Source organism: Empidonax traillii, unplaced genomic scaffold (genome assembly GCF_003031625.1).
Source record: "Empidonax traillii isolate 1590-97213 ecotype Southwest subspecies unplaced genomic scaffold, ASM303162v1 scaffold53:size2875158, whole genome shotgun sequence".
Classification (NCBI taxonomy): Eukaryota; Metazoa; Chordata; class Aves; order Passeriformes; family Tyrannidae; genus Empidonax; species Empidonax traillii.
In genome coordinates, this window is record NW_020955246.1 from 247,969 (window position 1) to 273,831 (window position 25,863).

General features: G+C 39.1%; 1 protein-coding gene across 4 annotated transcripts in view; it reads right to left on the minus strand.

The window, feature by feature from the left end:
- Positions 1-21,867: 21,867 nt before the first annotated feature.
- DPH6 (diphthamine biosynthesis 6) overlaps positions 21,868-25,863 on the minus strand; it is a 200,179-nt gene continuing 196,183 nt past the window's right edge. For all 4 annotated transcript variants that reach the window (XM_027879274.1, XM_027879272.1, XM_027879273.1 and 1 more), the window contains one exon: positions 21,868-22,179. In XM_027879274.1, the coding sequence (XP_027735075.1) occupies positions 22,064-22,179 (116 nt within the window). In that variant the 3' untranslated portion in view covers positions 21,868-22,063. The remainder of the gene's footprint in view (positions 22,180-25,863) is intronic.

A 25,863-nucleotide genomic window follows, 5' to 3' on the forward strand; every position in this document is an offset into this window, starting at 1 on the left:
TACATGAAAGCAATTAATTTTAAAAAGATTTTTGATGGAAGTAGGAGAGGATAGTGGGATCAGTTGTGAAAGCAGCTGAAGGAAGCACTATGAATTTGGATAGTCATGGCAGATAAAAGGGAAGAAAATGAAGTTAAGCGACACCAATGTATCCCACAAGCAACCTAGGTTTCCTTAGAGGCAGGACCAACAAGGCAATCACTGACACCAGAGAAGCATCTCAAAAATTTTCAATAAAATTACTTTTCTTGATATGTGTTCATTCCCTAAAGATTTCCATGAAGTCTTCTGGAGGTGATGACATAGTATATAGGCCTTGGGTGGGAAAGACATTCAAATCTGGGTTTTTTTGGTTGGTTGGTTGGTTTTGTTTGGTTGGTTTGTTTTTTGTTTGGTTGGTTTTTTTGTGTGTGGTTTTTTTGTTTTGTTTTGTTTTTTTGTTTTGTTTTGTTTTTAATTTTTATTTAGAGTGAGTAGGGACTAATACTCTGTGCTGAATGCAAAAAGCAGAAAATGTATATCTGTCTTGGATACCTTAGATACCTTAGCCAGAAAGAAATGGACTTCTTTATGAGAATTTCAGCACCATTACGGTTTTGAAAAGCCTTTTACTAATTCAAAATGTAAAGAAGAACAAAGGTAAAAAACTGCTACAGCAAGAGGAATTATTGCTATCTATTTAGCTTTACCTCCTCGCCCTGCTTTTACCACTTCTGGCACTTTAAAGCACAATCCATTTCATACACATTTTCCAGGAGAAAATCAATATGAAACTCTAATCTGAGCTATAAGTAGTTGTTACACTAAGAAAAAAGTTTGATACGCTGAACTGCTCAACCAAATAAATAATTTAGATAAGTGAGTCAATGGTGCTGAAAAGTAAGTCTTCATTAATGGACATCACTGAGAGAGCAAAGAAAGCAAAATGAATCATCAGTCCATTGCCTTTAATAATATGATTAAAGAAAGAAGGTACTGAATTATTAAGAACAGTAGAGATGGAAAAGAAAAAGAGCAAAACCCATAAAGAGTACCAGTTTGCAGAATGAAGATGAACTGGATACTCTTTCTATTCTGAAGGGGTTTGTTTCTCTTTTAATTTTATAAGTCTGAGAGCTGATGATTACTTAGGCCTTGATTCTCTACCTAGCAAAATCACAGGCATCTCCTTCCCCTCAGTTTCATATAAATTGATGATTTATGTAATTTGCATATAAAAGTGGATTAGCAACTGAATCTGGAAGAGGCCTCTGAAGTAGTATTAAAATCAAGTCCTGTTCCTTCAGAGGTTAATAGCAAAACTCAAACACATCCTAATGAGAATAGAAACAATCTCCAGGATTTTGAAGTGGAACAGGAGAAATTAAGATGAATACACAATATTTAATTCCACAAGAGAGAAATATTTTAGGATGATAGTAGTATGGTGTGAATCCACCTTCCAAATAATTCCACAAAGCCAATTCCCTCAGATACCTGCTACTGCTTCAAGAAAAGGCTAGCTTTACTGCCCCTTTTTATTTGACTATTCAGCTGTATATTGCTCTTTATATACAAGCTTATATGTACCCTTAAATGGGACATAAAATTCAAAGATTCAAAGCTAGTCTGGCTTTTCTCTCACAAATGATCCAAGTCAGCTCTCTGGATATAGAATCCCTAAGTAATTATACATTTGGATTTGGTTTTAGATTTGCAACTCTTCAAAAGAATATTGTAAAAAGCTGAGGTAAGTCCTTGTCCATGACATCTGTGCATAAAGATTTGCTCAGATTCACTTGGTTATCTAAGTAGGTGCTTTTTACATGCCATTAAAGCATGATGAAAGAGTATGCTGGGGATTCTATATTTTAATTTGATTTGATCAGTTGTTAACTTTTATTCCTTCTGAATTGGACATTCTAATAGCAAGGATAACCTCATTTGGTGTATTAAAGAGACCTCTGTTATCGTTATATAAATTCCACTATTTAAAAGACATAGATTTATTTTAATATATTTTAAATTTTTATTATTTTTTATTTTATTTTTATTCTCATAAATTTACCTTGTTAAATCCACATTTACATGCTAGCCTTTTCTGTCTAACCATGTAGCTCTGTATGCCATAACCTCTGACCTTACCCCTCTTCTAACTGCCCCGTGTTTTGTTTTTTTTTTTTTCCATTTCGTTGTGCTATATTGTGTCTAAATTGGATTGTCATGTCTCCTAGGAAGAACAGAGAGAATTCTGTACAGGTTTAGTACTATAAAAATAATAATAACTGCACTTTGATCCCACTCATAAAAACTCCTGTATCCCTCTGCCCTATATTGAAAGCATGTATTATAAATAGTCTGAAGAAACTACAGACACTGATTGCAAACGGAAGTGAAGAATATGGTCATCAGCAGATGTGTTCAATGTATGACCAGCACAGCATCTCTTGTCGCCTTATATGTTCATACCTGGGAGAGGAACTGTTTAATCCTTTGAGGAGGTTGCCAGGACAACCTGTCTGTGTTTTGATCCTTATTTAAAAGAGTGAGGAAAGAGAATGACATTTATCAGTCACTGAACTGCCTTTAAAAATTTAATCCAATCAGCAAGCTATGAGCAAGGCACTCTAGCTCTACATAGCTGATGACTATATATAAATCACAGAATAAATCGCAGAATATGCTGAGCTAGAAGGGACTTACAAGGGTCATTGGCTCCAACTCCTGGCCCTACACAGGACCATCCCCAAGAGTCACAACATGTGCCTGAGAGTATCATCCAAACACTTCTTGAACTCTGTCAGGCTTGGTATGAAGTGCCTGCCCCTCCTCTTCCTCTAATGAGGAGGTTGTAGTTATTTGAAGATGTTTCTTAATGCACTGCAGACAGAAGTTTGTGCAGTGTAGTAATAACTGTGGTATTGAAATCTCTATATGGCACAGTATTCTGCGTATAAAATCATGCATTCCAGATGGAGAAGCAATGGAGGAGCTGGATATGTATCTACTGCTTTTTATCTCTTCCCATGCAAGAAACTGGCCCACCAGCTGAAACTGATGACGGTGCAGTAAGAACAAACAACAGGATCTAATTTGTTTGTTTTCAGAAGTGGCTTATGCAGAAAGGACAGCAGATCAAAACTACTGTTTCAGTAGTTAAAAACTCAGTGGTATCATTACAGAAATATTCTGTTTTTCCTCTGGCAGATCCCTCAGCTCAGCTATATAAAAATCACTTTCTAAAGTGTGGATCTCAACTGAAAGACATTAAGACTTTTGTTTGTGTGCGTAACATTGGTTTAGGTGAAGCAGTAAAGCCCTTTTAGGAATTCTAAAAATTGACCATGACATGAACTTGCCCTAATATTTCATTCTGGACTCCAGAGAATGATGACAACTGGACAGCAGTTATTCAGGTAGTAGAAGTTTCTGCTAACCAGCATCTCAAACTGAAGGTAGTGAAGTCACCAAAATTTATCAATATCTTCAGGACATTATCTGAAAAAATCATCTTGGCCTCTGTAGTCATGTGGTGTATTTTAGAAAGTGCAGGAAAGTGCCCTAAGGGCAGCTGTGTGTCTGGTGATGAAAGTCTTGCAATGCTAAATCTCTAACCTTCTTTTGAAAACTTTCGTTACCCTGTGGGTTTGAAGACCAAAAGTTATTTGAATCTATGGATAAACAGCAGATTCCCTTTTCAGAATTAATATCTCTTAGGAGTAATCTTATTTATACACAACAGGCACTAAATTATATGCAAGGTAATTCAGAAGGGAATATGTTACAGTTTCTGTAACATCTGCAACCACATGCAAAACTAAAACTATCTGGTTGTCAGCTTTATCATCTCATCCAAAAGAAAGCTGACAGCTTTTAAATAATCTGCTTTCTAAGTCTTCCTTCAGAGAGCACTCCCCTTGAAGCCTGTTGTGTGGGTTTTTGGCAATTGTACGTGAATCAAAACTTGGACACATAGCAGTCTCCGTTAGCTCTTCTCACCGAGTATTTATTAAAATTCTAACAGTTTGGGTTTCCCATAGCTTATGCTCAATGATAGTGTTTCTTCTATAATGTTTGACTTAAAAAAACAAATCACCTTACTGGGCTTACTTGATCTAGTGGGCTCTCTCTAACAATATTTTTTACTTTCAGTCTATCTACAGTGAGAAAAATGAGACTCTGTGTCATATGGATTCAGCTTTCTTCATTTTAATCAGATGCCCATCAAATGCAGACAAGGTATAACAAATATGTGTGACAATAGGGCAACAATCTAAGACTCTGAATTACTTTAGCAATTCCAAATGCTCTCTGGAAAACAGGGATACAAATTAAATCATAACTGAGGCCTGATTCATCACATCTGTATTACTGACTGTTCTAGAAAATAGCTTGCAAGGATGTGAGTGTGAATGGATGCCTCCGTGTGTGTGTTGAGGATGAAGAAGTGTTAATCTGTTTTAAAAATTTTCTTTTTCCTTTAAGGAAAACTGACATATAGAAAACTACATGGAAACCTATGCAGAAAGAAGAGGAAAACAGATATTAGACTGTTATTAAACAAAGTCCTACAATGTTGTTAGTCTTGCCATGCAGAATGCAATTTCCATGCTATATTTTCCTAAATCAAGATTTTCAAAATTAGTATTATTTTGTGATGTAGATAGACTTGTACAAAGGAAGACAAAGACTATCCACTGTGAGACTAGTCTGTGCCACCTGTGACCCTTCCTGTCTTTCTCATTGCAGTCTAGATATTAATGCTGTACTTTAAATATATGAGACTGCCTAAATCACATTGAGTCCTCCTCAGGAGAATGTTAAACAAACAGAGAGACTGTTAACATAACATTTATCAGCACACACACTGGCAGAAATGTCTCAGAGATTTTGAATAAATCACAAAGCTGTTTCCATCTCCTCATTTTTATTTTTGTTTTTACTAAGACAACATATATGGACAGATGACTGTCTTAAGTGATCAGTAGTAAAAAATTTATAAACACTAGATTAATAACAGGAATTACATATTCCAGTAAAACTCCACAATGTGATCAATTTGGCACTCATTATTTATAAATATTTTATAATTTTGTATTTAGTCACTATGTAAGACAATAGTAGTTAAGCTGTGTCTGTTTCAGACAAAGCTGAAAGACTTTGGAGCTATTCCATCATCCAATATTAGAGTAATTTTCATCCTTTGTATCTGTCTCAAATGTCTAAATTGTCCAGTCCTGCTGTGCAACAATATTTTCTCAAATGTGTATCAACTCTTTTGGAGACCTGTTAATTTATATTCTAAATATTAAAGTGCCTTTCCAGAGGGAGAAAGTTGGAAAGGGCTGAAGGGGAAGGAAAAGAATCTTGTTCAAATGTTTCACAATTCACTCAAAATCTACTTATGTGCTGAGTTCCTACTGCTTAGTACATTTTACTCCACCTTTGATCGAGTCAAACATGGTCACTCCAAGCTGTCAGGCAGCCATCACTTCCTCTAAGAACCATGCAGATCTTGCCTGGTGGGGCTGCTGCAATATAGAAATCACAGGTTTTGGGTTGAGGGGGCTGCATACTATCATAAACTAATTTAAATCCCTCCCCTAACATCCCCTTGCTCTGTGTAAGACAGTGACAGTTGTAAGTCTCCATTCCTTCTTCTGAGAATAAAGCTTTTACAATTTCTAAAAAAATACTGTTAAGGCTTGATGTAAGGAAAACCAACAATCTAAACAATTTAAAGTGTTTTCTGAACATCCTTTATATCTTGCTAACAAGGCACTCCAAAACCACTTAATGATTTATGCGTTGTTCAAAACTTGAAGGAAGTCAAAAGTCATGGCAATCCACAATGGTGTCCTAGAACTGTGTGAAGCTTTGAGTAAGTAGTAGTTATTTTGTGGTGTCTTCTGAGCCTATTTTTCAACCCTACCTAGAGTTCAGAGCACAATGGAAACACTTCTACCTTCCTGAAATCAGGCAGCTGTAGATCAAACACTGTACATATATCAGAGCTTTACAGGTTTGCTGGTAGGTCACTGATATGCAAAGCTAACCTTTAATTGTCTTCAAAAGTTTCAGGATCATTTAAATTGCAATTCTGCTGGGAAAGGTGGATGGAAATTTGAAATAAAGAGTCTATGGGCCTGATTCATGAAAAAGTTACAGACCATTTACGTAGCAAAGGAATGCATGAAAATCCTTTACAGTGTGCCTATGTGATTTATTAAATTCTTTTTCCTTGTGTAATCGGTTAACTGCACTTGAAAGGTATAGATTCCAGAGATGAGAGCAAAAGGCTGAAGAAAATGAGGTAGAGCATTGTAACTTGCTCAAGATTTGTGTCCAGCAGACAGACAAAAAGGTAAGTGTGGTGAACATAGAAAACACTTCTGAGATTCAGTAGCCTGTCTTCAAAGTGCTCATTGACAACGAGCTCATGAGTGCTCAAAATTCTATTCCATGCAGGAACAGGAAGCACTGCTATACTGGAACCTGGAACATTATGCTATGTTAGGGTTTGTTTATCTTGATGGTAGTGTTTTTATAGTAACCTCATTATATTAAAAACCTGTGAGTAGCTCAACTGCAATGCTGAACTCCATAGACAAAGGAAGATTCATCAAAGCTAAACACTCTGTATGACTGCAAATATTTTCTTCTATGTATTGTTCTTTTTTCAGCATCTTTGTCAGCCATGAAAGCACTTCTGTCAGGCAGTATCACTAAGGGGTAGAAATTTCCTGTCTTTTTGTGCAAATCTATTAGTAATGGCCTGTGGAGGGCTAATAATAATTTGCTTATTTTGCTCTGCCTGTATTCACACTGGAACTGTTATCTGTGGTCCCTCAAAATGCTTGTTGACTGCGCCTTACTGGTCAGGGATCAGGATCAGAGATTGGCATTGATCAGGAAGGCACAGTTTAATTTTTTTATGTAAGGGGGACTTCCTACCAATAGCTTCTACGTGTAGCTTACAGTAAACAGGCACATGTAATGAGAGGATTGAAGAGTGGAATCAAGAATATTTTCTGAATATGCAAAGCGGGATGCTATAGTTAGTTACCATTCACTAGTATTTTAAGTGAGAATTTCCTTACTCACATTACAGACAAAATTGTTTAATATCACATCAGATTAAATGTTCTCTTTATCACAAGGCTGGTTATGAGCAGAAAAGCCATTGAAGAACAGGGGTGGATATCAGAGCTTATCAAAAAGTATGTGAGACTAGAACTTCTTTTGACTATCCCTGAGTGAAAACTCAGATGGCCAAAGAAAATGTAAGAGAGAAGGGAAAGGGAGAATTAGAAATGCAAAAAGTCATTTGATAAATAGATAACGAAAAAAAGTGAGTCTGGAAGGTTTATTTAAAAAAAAAAAGGAAAACAGAAGTTTTCTAGGAAAACAGGAAGTCACAGAGAAGGAAAGCGAGAAAGAATGCAAAAATCTTCCAGCATCTCTTACATCATTGCTGAACTCTAAAACTCCATGAGCTGGCAAGGCAAGATACTCAGCCAATATGGAGAAGAACAGTAAGTTGTATCAATCTATATTACCATGGGTTGTGCTGAAGCCCAGATGGGCAGGACAAACTGAATGAACTCTGTGTGGCCTGAAGGGTATATAGGATGTGTAGGACAATCAAATCAGGATGTCATGGCATATATTACAGAAACTGAACAAGTATGTATGAAAAACATGAAAGAATGAACTGAGGTGCATGGGTTGAGCTGGCATAGAGGTAGAATCAATTTCTGCACATATCAAACAAATGGTTTCATTGTTTTTATGATTTAGTAGATGAAAAAGGAGCATTTTTACCATTGTTTTGCTTAGCAACAGCAACAAAGAAGAGTACTCAGCTGGGACTGTCAATTGCTTAGGCTCATTAAAATATTAACAGAGAACACATCTTAGCAGGGCTCTGAGCCTGCAGAGCTGCCAAAATCAGGTTCCCAATACGCAGGTAAGGAGTGCTGAGAGTTTTTCTCCTTCTTTTTTTTCTCTTTTACCCCTTATAGTCATCAGTCTTCAAGTAGACTGCTTCCTAATGTTAGTTTTCTCTAGCTACTTTTCTTGTGTCTCAAGTAAAGAGGCCTAGGGCACCATGTCCCAAGGCCTCTTCAGCAAATAGTACAGATTAATGTCCATCCCAGAAGACCTGTTGTAACAGGTTTCTTTTCCTCAGGTCCTCCTGTAGCCAAAACAATGCAAAAGTTCCCCTGCCTGCCATGACAGCCTGACTTATGTGAAAGGAATAATAGGACCAAAATAGAGAAGATAAATGAAGGGTCTGAAGAGATCGTTGGATTGTCAGAATACATTGCTTAAGGTGCAATTTGAGTAACTTCAAGACATTTTGACTGACTTTATGGAATTCTGTTAGTGTTACTATGGTGGGTTGACTCCGGCCAGCAACCAAGCACCTACACGGCATTTCCTCCCTCTCCCCAGTGGGATGGCAGAGAGAAGAGAAAGAACAAAGTTGGATTGAGGTAAAAACAATTTAACAGGTGAAGGAAAGAGATGTGATGTCAAGTGATGGAAAGGCAATCACTCACCACCTCTCACAAGCAGATCGATGTCAAATCAGGAGCCGCCTTGGAAGACAATCTCCCCTTCTTTGCCTTCTACCTCAGTTCTTATTGCTGAGCATGGCACCATATAGTATGGACCGTCCCTTTGGCCACTTCAGGTCAGCTGCCCCGCTGGTTCCCTCCCAGCTTCACGCCCATCCCCAGCCAACTTGCTGGGGGCATAGAGTAGGAAAAAGCACTGTTACGCAATAGCCAAAACACTGGTGTGCTATCAACACTGTTTTAGCTATAAAGTCAAAAAAGCAGCTGTAATTGACTATACTGACAACTATAAAGAAAGTAATTCCCAGTTAATCCCAGTCAGACCCAGTACAGTAGCTATGGTGGACCTAACTTGTATGTCTAGAAAAGAGAACAAAATGAAAGAGTGAAAATACTGATTTTAAAATGTGGCTGCTTTCATTTCACAGTATAGTGGATTCTCTCATATACAACTCTCATTGCCTACCCTCATCTATAAGGTGATAAAGAGTAAAGGCTTTGACAAGGTAAAACCCCCTAGTTTTCTGCATTTTCCATTCTTCTTTTATTGTTCCTTTTTAATTTAGTTATCATGTCTGCTTCTCCTCTTCTCACAGCCTCATTTTTCTATTTCTCTCTGATACATTCCCTTCTTCAAGTTATCCATAACCAGTAAACCAATAGGTTTCACCACTGCTCTCTTGCAGCTTTGGAGCCAGTGCATTCTTCTCTGTCCATGTCATACACAGAGGATGAATGCTCCATTGCTTTGGAGAGCCAGAATTTCTCTAAAGCCATCTGCTCAGCTTCTACCTCCAGAAGCATATACTTTAAGCATCCACCAGTTTAATACTTTCCCTTATCCTAAAAACAATACAAGGTGTAGTCTTTTAGAAAATACTACTGATGTCTTCAACCCTGATTTATTCATAAAACCCATTGTGAGACACAGATCCCAAGAGTGCATTCCTGAGATCAGCTATATCAATTTCACAGGATATTGAGCAGGTACATACCAAGCCAGCTGGCAGGAACAACTGAAGGACTCAGATGCCTCACTCTCAGCTCAGGTGCCATTCAGAAGTCACAGTCAGGAATACTCTCCTCTGATCAAAAACATAAGCCAGGTTGGACTGGCACAAAATCCAGCCCTGAGAAGAAACAGTGCTCTCCTCTGTTATTGTGTACAATACAACTCACTGGGATACGGGGCAACCATAACCAAATGCATTTAAAATGCATGTAAAATTTGCAGGAGAGTTTTGAATCACTGTTAGCTGTTGGCATACTGTAACTATTGATCACTGACCTCATTAAGTTTCTGGTTCATGATGTAAACTTCAATCAACCCATCCAGTCTTGGGTGCCTGGAGTCGCTGATGTTAATGGGTACATTCACTTCTGTGATAACATATTTAAGAACAGAGGAAGAGAAGATTTGTTGCGCAGAAGAAATTCCAGCTGGAGAGGAGAGCAGAAGAGAACATGACATAGCAATGTAGACTAAAAGGTCAGTGTGGCAGGACAGGGGGTGGGAAAGAGGCCCGGGGAGGCCTCCCTCTCCCCCTCCAGCAGGGGAAAGACTGAAAGCCGAGATCCCTGCTGCCTGTGGAAGACTGCTGGGGAGCGGAGAATGGAGACCCTCCTCTGCAGCTCATGAAGGAGTCCATGCCGGAGCAGATGAGTGCATGAAGAGGCTGTAACCTTGTGGGAGGCCTATGATGAAACAGAGTGTTGCTGGAGACCTGTGGCCCATGGAGAGAAACCTACGCTGGAGCAAGTTAGGATTTGCAGATAGCACTTGTGGCCCTGAGGGGGATCTATGCTGATGCAGCTGATTCATGACCCAAGGGACAGCAGACTATGGAAGAACTGTGGCCCAAGGGATGGACCCATGCCAGAGGGGTATATCAAGGACTGTCTCCCGTGAGAAGGGACCCCACAGGAAAGAGGGGAAGTACTCAAAGCTATTACCCCCTGTAACCGTGATGAATGACCATGGTAGAGCAAGTTGTCCCCTTGCAGTCCATGGAGACCATTAGAATGCAGAGAGAGAGAGAGAGACCTCTGTGCCTGATGGAAAAGTGACCCCCCAGGACAGTGAACTGGAAAGAGATCCTATCTAAAAGATGGATTTTGACAGTAGCAGAAGGAGCTGCTGGCTGTGACCTTCCCCCTTTTCTCATCTCCCTGTGCAGCTGAGGGAAGGGGGGAGTGGAAGGAAGGTGTTGTGTTTTAAGACTCTTTTGTTCTTTTATTCTTTATTTCTTATTTTGTTAGCAATAAATTTAGCTTTTAAGTTTGTTAGCAATAAATTTAAGTTCTATTCACTTTGATTCTGTTTGCCTATGAAAATTAGTAAACAAGTCTCCCAGTTCTTACCTCTACTCAGGAATTCTCTGTCTGTTTTTTTTTTCCTCTCTCATCCAAGAAGAACAGAGGGGGAATGAAGGAGGAAACGGTTTTCAGTAAGTGTTTAAAATCTGACCAGGGTCAAAACCCCAAAATAGACCCTGCCTTCCTCCTATTTGTTTGTGTGCTGGGCACTTTCAAATTTCAGCTGATAATTTAGTTTGGAACTAACAGAGAAGATGACACAGGTAGAGTAAATGCTAGCCACAGCCTCTGGTTCCTGCACTTCTTGGAGCTGTACTTCTCCCATAGGATGGAAGGCCATAAAATAAATACCTGCAATGTGGTTCTGCAGTGCTCTGCCTGTCAGTGCTGCTTTAAATACTCTATTTATCAGGCCTGGAGTCTTTAACGATGACTGTTTGGAATATCAGTGCCCACCAGGACAATCTACTGTTGTTTGCATAGCTTCTAAGTCCCACCCCCTTGGAAGTGTCCCCTTCCTAAGTGGTGTGGTTCACAGTGCACAGGTGACTGCCCAGGTCCAGCCCTGGCCCCTGTGCAGCATCACGATGTGCCAGTACAAAAGTATCTCCAGCAGCCTGCTTTTTTCAAATGCTTCGGAAGTGCCAAGTCAGAAAATGTTGGGGTTTGGTGGAAAGAAAACAGCTGTTTATTTTATTTTATTTAAATGATGGTGTGGATTTTAATTCAGCAAAGACATGAAGTATGTTGGTAAATTGTGAGTGTGTGTAGGTGGGTGTGTTGGTGGGTGTAGGGAGCATATGGAAGAACTGCAGCATGAGAAAGCAGCTGACAGAAGGGGTTTGCAAAGTCTAAGGCAGAGCAGACTTCTTCTCTTCGTACATTTTAACTCCCCTTTTCACAACCGTTCATGCTGCAACCTCGTCCTCTCCCTCCTAGTTGATACGCTGTACTCCGATCTCTCTATATTTGCTGTGAATGTAATTCTTGTATTTATAGTTCCAAGACCGAAAGGGGAACACCAAATTTAAAAACAAACAAACCAACAAACAAACAAACAACCCCACAACTTAGTTTGTAAAGCATCACACTGTACCGTAAGGGGTGTGTGCGTGTCTGTGTGTGTGTTTGCTGTCCAAGACACTTCACGCATCAATCGTGGAACCATACCCGTTACCATTAATCACTAACCATAGTTACCGTATCCCGTTTTTGCACAAAATAGCAGAGTGACAGCACAACTCTGGGCCTTTGGGCACTGTCCGTAAGGGACGGCAGAGGCGGATCGTCCCCGTCCCCGCCGTGCCCGTCCCCGTCCCGGAGCCCCCGCTCGGCCCTGCGGCGGCGGGCGGGCGGCCCCGTGCTGTAGCGCGGCGGGAGCGGGCGGGGGCAGCATTGCCCGCGAAATGGCGGCGGCGGCGCCGGGACCAGGCGGGAGGGGGCGGCGGGCGGCGAGGGAAGGATGCGGAGGGGGGAAGAAGAAAGATGAAATCGTCTTCTCTCTGCCCCTTCGGAGTCTGCCGAGGCTTGCTCCGCGACGTGCTCGCACGCGGCTCTACCGCGTTTCTCTTACGGGGCAGATTGCGAGGTTAAAAAATGAGGGGAGCTCCGGCACCTGGTGCTCGCTGCGGCATCAGTGACTCCTCTGCCTGGGAACAGTGACAAAGGCTTCCAGCGGGATTTTTAAGTTGTAAAGCGCATAACTGGTAACATACTGACCAAAAGCCTTGGATCTCACATGAAAATCAGGTCCAGAGTGTTGGCTGCTCGGTGCTGGAAAGCGGGCGGAACAGACCAGAGTGGAACAGCTACTTCAGCTGGAGGGACCTACAAGGACAATTCAACTGCTTGACTCCTTCTGGGCTGACCAGAAGTTAAAGCAGGTTATTAAGGAGATTTTCCAGTTTCCTCTTAGACACTGACGTGCTTGGGGCAACAACCACCTCTCTAGGAAGCCTGTCCTGGTGTTTGACCATTGAAAAATCAGTTCCTCTTGGAACAGCCATGCAAAGGCTCAGAATTTTTTGGAGAGACTTTGCACTTCAACATTCAGCATAAGCAGGGTGTCATTCTTTGTGCAGTTCCTTTAAAACCATATCTCACATGAGTGAAAAAGAGAAGGAATAATGAGGATTTCTCTAACACCTTTTGCAGTAGATTGACTTTGCATTTATTTGTATGGTCTGGTCTGGTAAACTTTGGAAATCTTAGTTCAAGCTACCAGATCATAAAACATTACCTTCCCAAGAAACATTTTGCTGAAGGTGCTTACATGACTTGGGAGCACAAATTCTGCTCAGTGAAAGTACAAATTATGTTCCCAGTCCCTTTTGAAAGATGTATGTGGGGCTTGGTAAAGGCAACAGATGGTATTTCACTACTAAGTCACATTGTTGAGATGCAAGTAACACCTGAGTAAAATGTAAGGCTTGTTCACCTTGCCTCAGATCTATGAAAGTTTACAGTTTGTATTTTTTTTTCCCTCCCATGTGCCCTCTCACTTATGGTATTCTTCATAACTTGGATTTTTAAGGTCCTTAGTTATGAATGCAAAATAAGAGTTCATGTGGGGCTTTCCTTTTCTTGAAAATACCCTGGACATTATAATAAAGTTATCAGGGAGAGAAAGAAAAAAATAAAAGAGGAGGAGTACAAACCCAAAGAGGGGGAAAGAAATGAGGCAAAAGAGAAACACAGTGATAGCAAAGGAAGATTCCAAACACCAAAGGCAAGCAATGTCTGATGACAGAAGAGAAAAAGCAGTTTTCTCAATCCTTCTGCTCTATTTGCAGTTCTTAACTCCCCAACCTCTGTGGACAAGTAATATTCTAAAAATCTCAATAATATTAAAATCACTGTTTTCTAGTTTTGAGGATACAAAGAAAACCATGAAAGAGTAGCCAAAAGTCAAAGTATGCCCGTGCTCCATACTGCTCTGTAGTGCAGAGATGGACGAATCCAGACAGAATCTGGGCAGTTACCCTGCAGCAATACAGGAGACAAGCCTGGGCTATGCTCCTGGCTTCTGGGCCAATCTGCATCTGCAATAGCATCCCCACACCATCCTGAAGTCTACTATGTAGACCAGAAAGCAAGTGAAGGACTTTCACAGTGTGGTATTTTAAAAAAAGTCTTTGTAATTCACAGTTGACTCAGGACTCAAAATTATCTACCTCATGAACTATGGGCATAAAGAGCATTGGGCATATTCTCCTTTCCAACCTGTACCACTTACAGGATACCTCACTGTTAATCTGTCACTGCCTACAAGAGAATCTTTTCAACAACCTAATCCATACCCATTACCGTTGTCCTCATTTTACAGGAGGGAAGAGATTATAAATATATAACTTACAACCATTGCAAAGTTCACTGTCAACATCAGAATTCGAGAGTTCTTGTCTCTGAGGACTCTGCTCACATCTCTGAACTGTATTTACTCCAGAAAGAAGATTATATTTTTTTTTTTACTTGAAATAAGGTGTCTCAAGGTACTACAGAAAAAAATGATCTTTTAAAATAGAATTTGGCATTTCAACCAAACATTTTAAAACATGTAAATTGCAACAAGTTCTGCAACAGAAAGGCTTCCATGGTCCAATGCTTTCTGGAAATTCCAAGGGGAAAAAGGAATCTGAACAGAAAATCTGACCTTTTCAATAAGAAAATAAACACTTTGACCCAGTTCATTTTCTCTGGGAAAAAAATACAACCACGGCCAAAAAAATTACCATTTAAAGTATTTTATTTTATTCAAATAGGAAATAAATATCAATTTGAAACGTTGACAGTTGTTAAGTGGAATTTAAGTCCTTTGGCCACCTCTTTTCCTCTCTTGAAACCACACAGCAAACAGTTTAGCCACCCCTGATGTAGGTACATACTAGACTGGGCACTCAATGTTTGAAATACAGTGTATGGTATTGCTCACAGCACATTAAGAATGCTCAGCAATGCGCAGTTTTAGGGGTGCACTTTATGCTGTAAGATACATTGTGCTGTTAGCAATCTTTTTTCTCTCACTAAGCACACATTACCTGAGTTTTCTAGTTGAGCATACACCTAAATGACTTTCTTTTTTTTTAAAGAGGGCCATAAATTGTCATCAAAGACAGGAGTCTCAATTCAGCTGTTATTTAAAGACTGTCTTCTTGTTCTCAAAGTCCTATATCATCTTTACATCAATATCCTTTATAGAAAACCAGGAATTCAGGGGATATAAAACCTACAAGCCCAATTAATAAAGCATTACGTACATTTTGCATGTTGAATATGGTGTGGGTTTTTTTAAACAAAATTCTGTCTTGCGGGGGTTTTGAGTGACATTTCTTAATTTCCTTAGCTTGTTTTTCAAGATGATTGCTTTTCATCCATTTTTCCAAATAAGAAATAGTGGTAGCTGCCTCCACTTTGCTACAGACTTCTCTGCAGGGCATTGATCCCCTTGTCCTTTAAAAGGGGAAAACCCCAATTTTGGGGAGTGCCTGTTAAGTGAGGAAGTTGTACAGTGCTGTGACTCTGCATGTGTATGAGAGAGAAATCAATTAAAATCCAGAGTTGAAAAAATAATTCACTGCATGTAGCATAGAAGAAAAATCATGCTCAAGTCCTGAGCTAACTCACATAATGCTTTCAGGAATCAGAAAAATGACACTGTCAAAACACAACATTAGTTTTCAGAAGGCTCCAGGCAAAATTTTATTTATTTAAAGTTAGCTCCTATTTTAATAACAAAAAACTGGCAGCATATTCTACATCAAAGAAAAAACTTTTCCTAATGTTTCCATTCCTCTTGTGAAGTACTGAAGCTGAAGTAGTTGAGCTGTCTTTCTCCAAAATAATTACATGAGTGGCAGGATCGCAACCTGAGAAAGCTTTTTGTCTGCACTGGGGACTGTAGCATAAAGAATCACATTTAGCTTGCCTAATCTGAGCTGCAATATGAGACAGTCAGACTTGCAGTATTTAAATAGTTGGTTTTAAACAAGATCCATAACAATGACAGACAAGTCCTGAATCAACATCTTGGCACACTGTAGCACCTTGATCAAGGAAAGGTACAAATGAGAAGCACATTCATGGCTGTAACTCTCCAGTCAAGACCTATTAACCACATTCCTTGTGGCAGCACCCAGGAGAAATGTCCCCTAACAGCAGGATAGCACACAGCTGGTGGCTTCTCTTGCATATTACCCTCATTTCAGGCATCCTCACCTTCAGATGCCAGACCAAAACACGCATTTACCATTTTATACCTTGTTGAAGGGATGAGAGATGTGTTTTAAAGTTCGCTTCTGGATCTTTTTCCTGGCAACTGTATTTATTCCTCTTTGTTCTTCATGCATTAATCTTTTATAGTTAGAACTAGCAATAGTGAAAGGCAGTCCAGGGTCCTTTCCTTCAAAGACATCCCATAAATAAAGAATAAATCCCTTAGGTCCCTAGACCTGTTGTTTGCCTTTTTAGCTTGACTTCTCCACTAGTTCCTAGTAATATCATTCCTTTGACAATGACTTCTTATCTGTGTTTCCTTTCTATTAGTTCATATTCTTTAACACCTCCTGCTTTGAACCTTAACAGATCCAGTTCTGGAGCTGTGGAAATTTGGTTACAAAAGACTCTACATCTGCATGTATCTGTGTCTTGCTGCAGAATGGTTGGGTACGTCTGAGAGTAGGACTGAACTTTGTAGCAACGAGATAACTCTTACATCTGAGAAATGTATTTCTTTCTTCTGGGCCCCTGCTCTTTTATAACCAACAAAATAAATTACTGTCAGGGCAGCTACCAGCAAACCCATGGGAATCAGTGAAGATGAAGCAACGATTGCAGAAGCTTGCACCCCTAATGCAATGGCACAACTTCCATCTCAGACAAACGAGGTCTTTCCCGAAAAGTGGGGCTATGGCAATACCACGATGTATTAGGGATGTTATGGCCAGAGTGTACTGTTAACAGCTGCCAGTAGCAGGAGTTGCAGAAGGAGAACAGAGACTGCTGCCTGACGGAGTATAGAAGAAGGATTTTTCTCCCTGTATCATGGCAAAATCTAAAGTAGAACAAGTCTTCTCATGAGTAACAAAAAGTAATAACACTAGCTGCCTAGTGATGTGCCTTTGAGGTTGAAAACTGTGGCTTCTGTCAAAGCAAATACCCCTACTGGGGGACTGTTGAGAGTGGAGGAGCTCTTCTCCCAGCAGCATAACCGCAGAGACCTGCCCACACTCATGCTGCGAGGGGAGGTCCCCAGCATGTGTGTGGCTGTCCCAGTGATGGCCCAGGCAAATTTTATGTGATGGACTTGTAAAGCTCTTTGGGATCATCAGGGATGAATCATGCTGTAAAATGTATCATTAATGTTACTAGATGTATTATAGACTTCTCCTGTGATCTGAGACTGCTGCAGGCAGTGTGCTGGGAGAAAAGCTTTCCAGATTGCGCTCATGCAAATTCCTATCTGTGATCACATTCGTTCTGGTTCCCACTACAACATTACTTTCACACTCATGTGTGCTGCTCACTCAGTCTAAATTTTTTGCTATTGCAGGTTGTACGACTACAACATAGCATCCCTTTGCCAGCACCTTGGAAAGGGTGAGAAAACATACAAATATGGAAATAGAGGCACAAGAAATCAAAAGGATACGCTTAAACTTATCCAGGAAAGGGGTGGTGTGATCCTAACCTATGCCTCTTGACTTTAACAGGTCCCCTAACAGGTTACTAGATTGGAGCATCTGTCAATTTGTTCAGGGCATTTAGTTTAGCTTGTTTTTTTGTTCTGAAACATTTATTTTCTTCTGATCTGGGAATCTTTGTAATTTAGAGAAGAGCTGGAATTTCTGAAAGCTGGAAAAGACAAATGTGAAATCTGACCTATTTTGAGTACATCCTTTTTGCACTGTGGACAGTAAGTCTTGTCATCCAGGTTAAATCATGCAAACAGTATTTCCAAATGATTTACGATTAGTTGATACAGTCACAAAACAGCCATAAAATAGGAAATGGAGGATGAGCAGACATATCCAAAAAATGTTTTTTAAACATTGCAAATGAAATGGAGAGTCAAGGCCAAGGCAAGGAGACTAGGGCTGGTGACATATCCTGTGAGAAGATCCTCAGAACAAATTGTGTATTTGGGAAGGTAGGGAAAAAGCAGACAGTGCTTTAAAAAAAATGAGTAAAGCAGGAAATCACAGGCAAATCCTAGCCATGAATTAATCCAACAGAAGTCAAATCCAAGAAATTGTGAGCAGTGAATCATCAGTAAAAGGGCACTTGCCTGTAACATATGAGTTCAGTTCACAGGTACCCAGTCTGTTTTTTAAAATTAAAATTTAAAATAGGTCAAAAATATTCAGTGTTCAGATGAAAGTTGAAAAAAATAAGCTTGCAAAGTCTCAAGTCTGTATTTTGAAAGTTTGTCTAATACATCAACACAGGCTGGCTTGCCAGAAGTATTAAAATACAAGTAAAAAGATCATAAATTAGTAAATTGTCAAGTATTCTTAATATGTATTCTCAATGCCAGACATTTATAATAGTAAAAGCAGGTTAGTTAAATATTAAGTGCTGGTTAGTACGCAGAGAGCTCAGAACAGTTTTACTTTAACACATAGAATAAGATAGGTTTGCTTCAGCAAACCCATCCTGAAAGAAATAACAAAGATTTAAGTTCTCCAAAAGTTAAATGAAAACATGACACATGAAAAAGTTTCTGTACTTTAGGATTTCTATGTTCATTTAGAGAACTGTTACACCATGAAGTACAGATCTTTTATTAAACCAATGTGTTCATTTATTTGAAATAAAAGTTTTAGTCAGTCACTGTATTTTGATAGACTAGACTCTGCACACAGACAGAAGATAATGGATTGAATAGGATGTCCTTGAAGGAGAAGAGCTGCTTCAGATTACCTCTCTAATACTCAGGAGGCCTCCTTGTTCCAATGCTCATCAGACTTCTGAAGGGTAAGAGGAAAGATGCGCCCATGCTATCTGGTGTAACAAATCAGCTCCTGAATCACCTAACTGTAAAACTCATAGGGAAAAAAATTAAATAATCTCTGCTTAAAATATCTCAGTGTCATTTTAAAATCTATTTAGGAAGATCAGCTCTGGTGCCTTTATAGCACCTTAGCCACGTGCCTTGTAAAGGCTCACTGGTACTGGTGCTGTCACTGGGTTTTGAAATGAGTACAGTGCAAAGTTACTAAATCAGTTTTGGTCTTGCAGTGCCATTTGGTCATACTTTCAAGCAATTAAAGAAATTGATATGCAGAGACTTTTAAAAGGAGGAAGAGACAAGATTTCACGGACACAGAGAACTGTAACAAGACATATATTATTTTTGGAAAAAAAAGAAGCAAAAAAGATGTTTAAGACATATTCTAATATTTGCTAAGAAGAGAATGAAAAATTAAAACCTTGGGCTACATTTTAAAGACATTTTCCCACCCATTCCATTGCCCTTCTGTGTTCTGAGTGCTGGAGTCTAGATCAGCCAACTTCTTGTGATGTAATATGCACACAAAACATTCTCTTGCTGGCTTAGTTAAAATTAGAGGAACAGAAGAATTTGTGCGTATATATAAGTCCTCAAAACCAGTGTTTTAGCACATATAAGAATTTATAGTCTCAAGATTAAAACTTGCTGGGGTAAACCCTCCACCAAGCTTGCTTTGAAAAAAAAACATAAAAAAACCCCATAAAAAAACCCCCAGCAAAAACCCCTCCTGCATCTATAAATTTTGAGTATTAGATGTCTTTCCCTCTTTTCACTAAAACACATATATATGTATGTGCGTGTGTGTGTCTATGCCCATCTCCCTACTTCACAGTGTCAACTAGCATTTTGTTACAAAGAAAGTGCAAAAAAGCTCTGTGAAATATCTTATTCATAGTAGGACCCAGTAATTATGAAGAAAGCACGGCAGCATAAGGCAGATAAAATGGTGCTATTTCTTTCTGTTATAAAAGTCTTGGGTCTCTATATGGCGCACAACACTTTAATCACCTACCTTGCATATCAATGTTGAACAAATGGCCTCATTCATACCTAAAACACTGTAGACTCAGCTTATCGTTTTAGTTACTCACACCACTTAAAAACTGTTTAAAACCTCTCAAGGAGAAAAAGTCATCAAACTATACTATTCTTTTTTAGCAATTAACAATATAAACCTGTTGAAGTTTTAGTTCCCCTCCCCAAAAAGGAAAAGGTTTGCTTTCAGTTGAGAGAAAAATAGAAAATCACACAGTTTTTAGCCCAATGCATTCAGTTACCATTTCGCAATGCAGCTCTAATGGGAAAAAAGGAGGCTAGTTTGAGTCACGAATCTTGCAGGAAGATTTGCAGAAAAAGCTAGCTTCTTTTGGAGCAAATATCCTGCCACTTTAAAATATGCAGTACAGTACAAAAGCCAAGATCAACATGTTTCAGTATCATTTTTAAACTCACAAAAAAATGACTTCTACAGGAGACACAGTCAAACTTATGCCATCTCTTTTTTTTTCTATATGTATCACTGAGAATTTAAACTTCATCCTTATCTCTCTAAAAGTACACCTCCTTCTGATTCAGTCCAGCATGGGTCTCTGGTCCATGGGCACTCCACACTGAGAGGAATAAAGTATTTCCAGGGAGAAGTGAGAAAATGATTTAGCCTTGTAAAACAGTAGAATTGAAATAAATCAGGCACATCCAGGTATTAATAAGCCCTTTTTTGATCATGGGAAAGAACAAGGATCAAATATGTTTTAAGTCCAACATAAAAATGATACCGAATATGAATCAATTAATGTATTGTTAACAGGTTCATCCTTTTCTCATTAAGAAATTTAATACATACATGTATTTATACACTGTTATATAAAAAGCTCTTTGTATTTCCCTTTTGAAATATATTTGAAGAGCTGTGAAAAAAGTAATTCTTACTAAAGAAGACGGCAGCTCTGCTATATTATTTGATGTAATAGTAAGGAACAATAACATTTAACAGTCTTTAATTTCAAATACTGATCAGCATAGTATGCCGGCCATGCAAAGCTTCTAACAGAGGAAGATCTTATCTTTAGTCACTTGTTTAGTTTCAGCTGCAGCCAAGTGTGTCTCTGGTAGCAGGTAAGAAAACTAAACCAGAATGCTAACTCCACCTCTTAGTTACCTCAATGTAAACTTACTACCATGCAGCTATCTCAGTTATATGCTGGTGCAAGAGTGCTCCAGTGCTCACACACTGGAAAAGAAGTAGTGAGAATACATAGATATAGAACACAGGCAAGGCAAAGGTTTGATACTCTTTCTTTAAATTTTAATTTTATAGCCTTTTTCTGAAAGTAAGATTTCTCTACAGTGCAAAAGGGTTTCTTTCCTGTATTGACCTTATGTAATGAGTAAAATATCAGTGGCAATGAAATTGATAGGCGCTGTGTGTCTGAGCTGGTTTTAGTGAAAGCAGTGGTAAAACTCCTGTTGATTTTCTGGAGAAGACTGAAGCTCTGGTTTTATGGTAGCTCTGAATACTGGTAGCTACCTGAATATTGGTAGCTCTTTAATAAGAGCTGTCTACCAGATGTAAAGCACAAAGATAGCCCTGCCTCAGAAAGCAGGATGGCATATCCTACTGTCTGGCTATCATCTCCATTATTTGTTTCTGTAAAATATGCATTCTAAATAATCCTCTGAATAATTCTTTTATTGTGATAGAAAATGGCTAAAATTTGATCACAAATAAGGTTTCCATGAGTTGGCCTGAAGTGAGTATATTCAACATAGAACTGAAAGGAATCCAGTCTTTGAAAGCGTATTGGAGGTAATGTTCTGGTTTCACCTCCATCCAAATGATCTGAAGTTCTAATCAGCATATTGTAACCAGGCCTAAATATATAAAACAAAAGAGCTGATGTGATCAGATCAACTGCATCACCCACGAGCCACCTGCTATTACCTGTAGACATTTAGTAAGTGAGAAAAAAGTACATTTTTTTAAAAAGCAACCTTTATTCTTCATGCAAACCTGACTCTGTCACATATACTGAGGCATCATAAACAAGCTAAATACGACTTTGCTAAAATCAAACAATATTGCTTCATGAAAGTATCCAACACAGTTAGTATCGACTCTTTGTTCTCTCTTGGATGGAATGTATGTGTGTTTTGGTATAAGCTCATCCCTTTTAAACTGCTAGCTTAGCCAGCATGTCATATGAATAACTTCCTTTCCAGGTAAATCCACCACAGGTACTAAAATCAGAGCTGGGGCCTTCTCTTCCAGATATTTTTCAAGGTATTTTTGCAGTCCTAAAATAGAAATGAAACAATTAATGAGTTATCTTTGTCTCGTTTCCTAATGTGTCCTATCTCTTACAAATGATTTTTAATAATTTTTGAAAATTATTGTGGGGTAGCAATAAAAAAAAAAGGAAGCAAAATGCAACTCTTAAATTTTCACTTTATATAGAAGGAACAATTGTCATCTCCCCCCTCCTTGTCGACTAATTTGAGATAAACTTTACACGTCCCCTAAGGCGAGAATTCAGCAAAACAGTTAAATGCATGTTTCAACCTTGAGAGAGTGAGTGGTTTGTTGATTACCAATAGAGCAAGCTGAAACTACGTGCAGGTAGTAAAAATAACTAAAGGCCAGCTGAAATTCAGTTCTTAGTCATTTTTGATATTTGGGTGATCAGCACATAGTTGTCTGTAAATGAAATTCTTCTCTCAAATCCCACTGTGGCACAGCAATCTACTAGAAGTTAAAATGGGCCATTTTAAAAAACTTTATGAACACGATTTTTATTTCAAATCAATGGAAGCATCCCATGTTAAAGAAACAATGCAGGAAGTCCAGGAATGGCAACATATATGACTGCATATCTAGAACTACAGTAAGATTCAAACTGCTAAAAGTACAGAATCTGGCTACAAGTAGCTCTGAAGGGACTGGTATGTGTGGCAAAAGTTCAGAAACTTAAAAGTCCATTATGGGAACTGAATTAATAATTGATAAAACCTAATTAGAATATGGAAGAAAACTAAAGAATGGAAAATTTAAACTCAGTATCAAGAGATTTCTGGTCATGCTGCAGCCTCAGTGAACATGCCAGAAATCAAGATACACAGAACCCTAAAGAAGACTACCAAAAACCTTCTGAATGACCCTAAAAAAGACAGTTTCCTAATGATAAGGTATGGCTGGCATGGATTTTTGTTGCAATAAGTTATTTCTGTCAGCAGCTTCTGTGATTATGGCAATTCTTTATAACACTAAGCAGTCTTGGCTAGAGAGGGTGTAAAGAGGGCAGAACTTGAAGACTGTCAGAGCTTTTTTTTTTTTGGTGTCACTGCCTGTGAAACTGTGAATAGGCAGTTCAAAGTGTTACCTCGTCCAGGATAAAACAGGAATTTTGCAATTGTATTCACTGAAGCCAATTTTTATCTGGCAGCAGTAGCATAAATAAATGTAATAATGACAATGCTACCAACAAAGTACTGCTAAGACAGTACCAGTCTTCTGAAATTCTGCTGACTTCCTTTTGTATTAACATCACTGACACTGGAGGTGAAGATTGGCAAGGATGAGCCAAAGATGAACAGTCACCTCAAAGGTCAAAGGACTTCTTCATCTGGTGTGTAAAAAGGGACTAACTCTTTATATTACAGATATTCAACAGTGATCCAATAATTAAACACCAACTAGCATATTTATTCTAAACTTTGACTTCAGAAAACTGTATGGTTATGCTAGCTCAAAAGGCATTAAGTGGAAGGGGTAAAGGAAAACCACCTCAAAAAAATCAATCATTCCACCCTATTAAAATGACATTTCCTTTTTTTCATCAATTAAAATTGTGAAAATACAATTGTAGTCTTTAACCTTTTTCACAAGACCAGGTATTCTTTTCAAAGGGAGAATTTGAAAGTGGGGCTATCTGGAAATAGAATTCCATTCTTTTGTATTTTTGAGGTGGCCAAAATAGTTGTAAATATTTACATTTGAAAATGTAGTGAAGCATAGTGAACTTGGTTGCCAGTCACAAAGAGCCACCTTTCCTAAAGACCCCTGCCTTTTCTATTGCTAGTGCCTACATGTATAAATGAAATGTGGATGAAAATCTGGGACATATGTCTCTAAATATTTTATTGTACTTTCAAATCAAATAGTTTGATATGAAAGCAGTTTAAATTAGACATGCCTACATTTAAAAATTGTGGATAAAAGTTTGCTCATGCAAATTTCCCCTGAAAAGCAGAGACTGAGTCATCTAAAACAGTAATATTGTATTCTAAGGTCTCACAGAAGACAATGCACAATTAGCAAATCTGTGGCAATCTGTGTAATTATAGCTGACACGATCAAAAAATTGACAGTTATATGTTTACCTGCTACAATAAGTTACTCTAAATCTTCTAAGACTAATTGTATATTTTTAATGATGAGACACTAATAAAGACACTATCTATATTTTTTCCACCCAAATGATGCTTTTAGTCAGAGCCTCAGTCATGAGTGTTTTCTGAGGTTTATAACTATTCAGATACAAAGACTTCAAAAACGTCTTTCTTTTATATCACTTATGGAAATGCTTGCTCAGTTGCATGCTGTAGTTATAAAGGTTGATTTAAAAGTGAAAACAAGTAATGGACAGAGGGTTACAATGAGTGTGTTATATATATGACTGCTATTAGTTTTTGAGTTATTTAACCTGCCATGATAAAGGATGTTTATTAAAGTGAAAGGAAAACCTGCTGATTCTCAAGCAGCAAACAAGTGGCGTGCATTGTGCTTGTTTTCATTTCCTGTGACGTTCCACATTAATTATGTTAGCCACAAGCAGCACACTTGCAGCCTGACAGAGACTCCTGAGGCAACAGAAGCCAACAGGAAAACACCAAGGAAGTATCTCAGAGGAATTAAGGGGCATTCCTCTGAGAAGGCTCAGCTGAGGTACCTTTACACCAGTGCACACAGCATGGGCAACAAACAGGAGAAGTTGGAAACCACTGTGCTGCTGGAAAGCTATGTCCTTTTTGCCATTGCTGAAACTTGGTGGGACAAATCCCATGACAGGGGTGTAGCAATCAGTGGCTACAGGCTGTTCAGAAAAGACAGGAGGGGAAGGAGAGGGGGAGAGGTTGCCCTCTACATCGAGAGTTATATTGAGTGTGAAGAGCTGTCTGAAGAACAGACATGAGCAGGTCAAGAGCCTGCATGTGCATGTCTATGGGACCTGATGAGATGCATCCCAGTGTCCTGAAGGAACTGGCTGATGTAGTTGCCAAGCTATGTGCCATGATATTTGAAAACTCTGGGCAGCCAGGTGAAGTCCCAGGTGACTGGAAGAACAGAAATATTGTACCCATCTTTAGAAAGGGTGGAGAGGAGGACCCTGGGCACTACAACCTGTCAGCCTCACCTCTGTGCCTGGGAAGGTCATGGAACAGATCTATCTAGAAGCTCTTCTGAGGCACATGCAGAAGATGGAGGAGATTTGAGACAGCCAGAATGGCTTCACCAAGGGCAAGTCCTGCCTGAACAACCAAGTGGCCTTCTATGATGGGGTGACTCCATCAGTGGACAAGGGAAGGGATACAGATGTCATTTATACGAACTTCTGTAAAGCCTTTGACATGATTCCCCACAACATCCTTCTCTCTAAATTGGAGAGAGATGGATTTGATGGGTGGACTGTTGGATGGATAAGGAATTGGTTGGACAGTCACATCCAGAGCGTAGTGGTCAATGCCTCAGAGCCCCAGTGCACATCAGTGACAAGTGGTGTCACTGGGGTCTATATTGGGACCCGTGTTATTTATATCTTCATTTAGGACAGAGGGATCGAGTGCACCCTCAGCAAATTTGCAGATGCCTCCAAGCTGAGTGGTGTGGTTGACACACCTGAAGGATGGGATACCATCCAGAGGGACCTGGGCAAGATTGAGGTGGGTCCATGGGAATCTCATGGGGTTTAATTAGACCAAGGG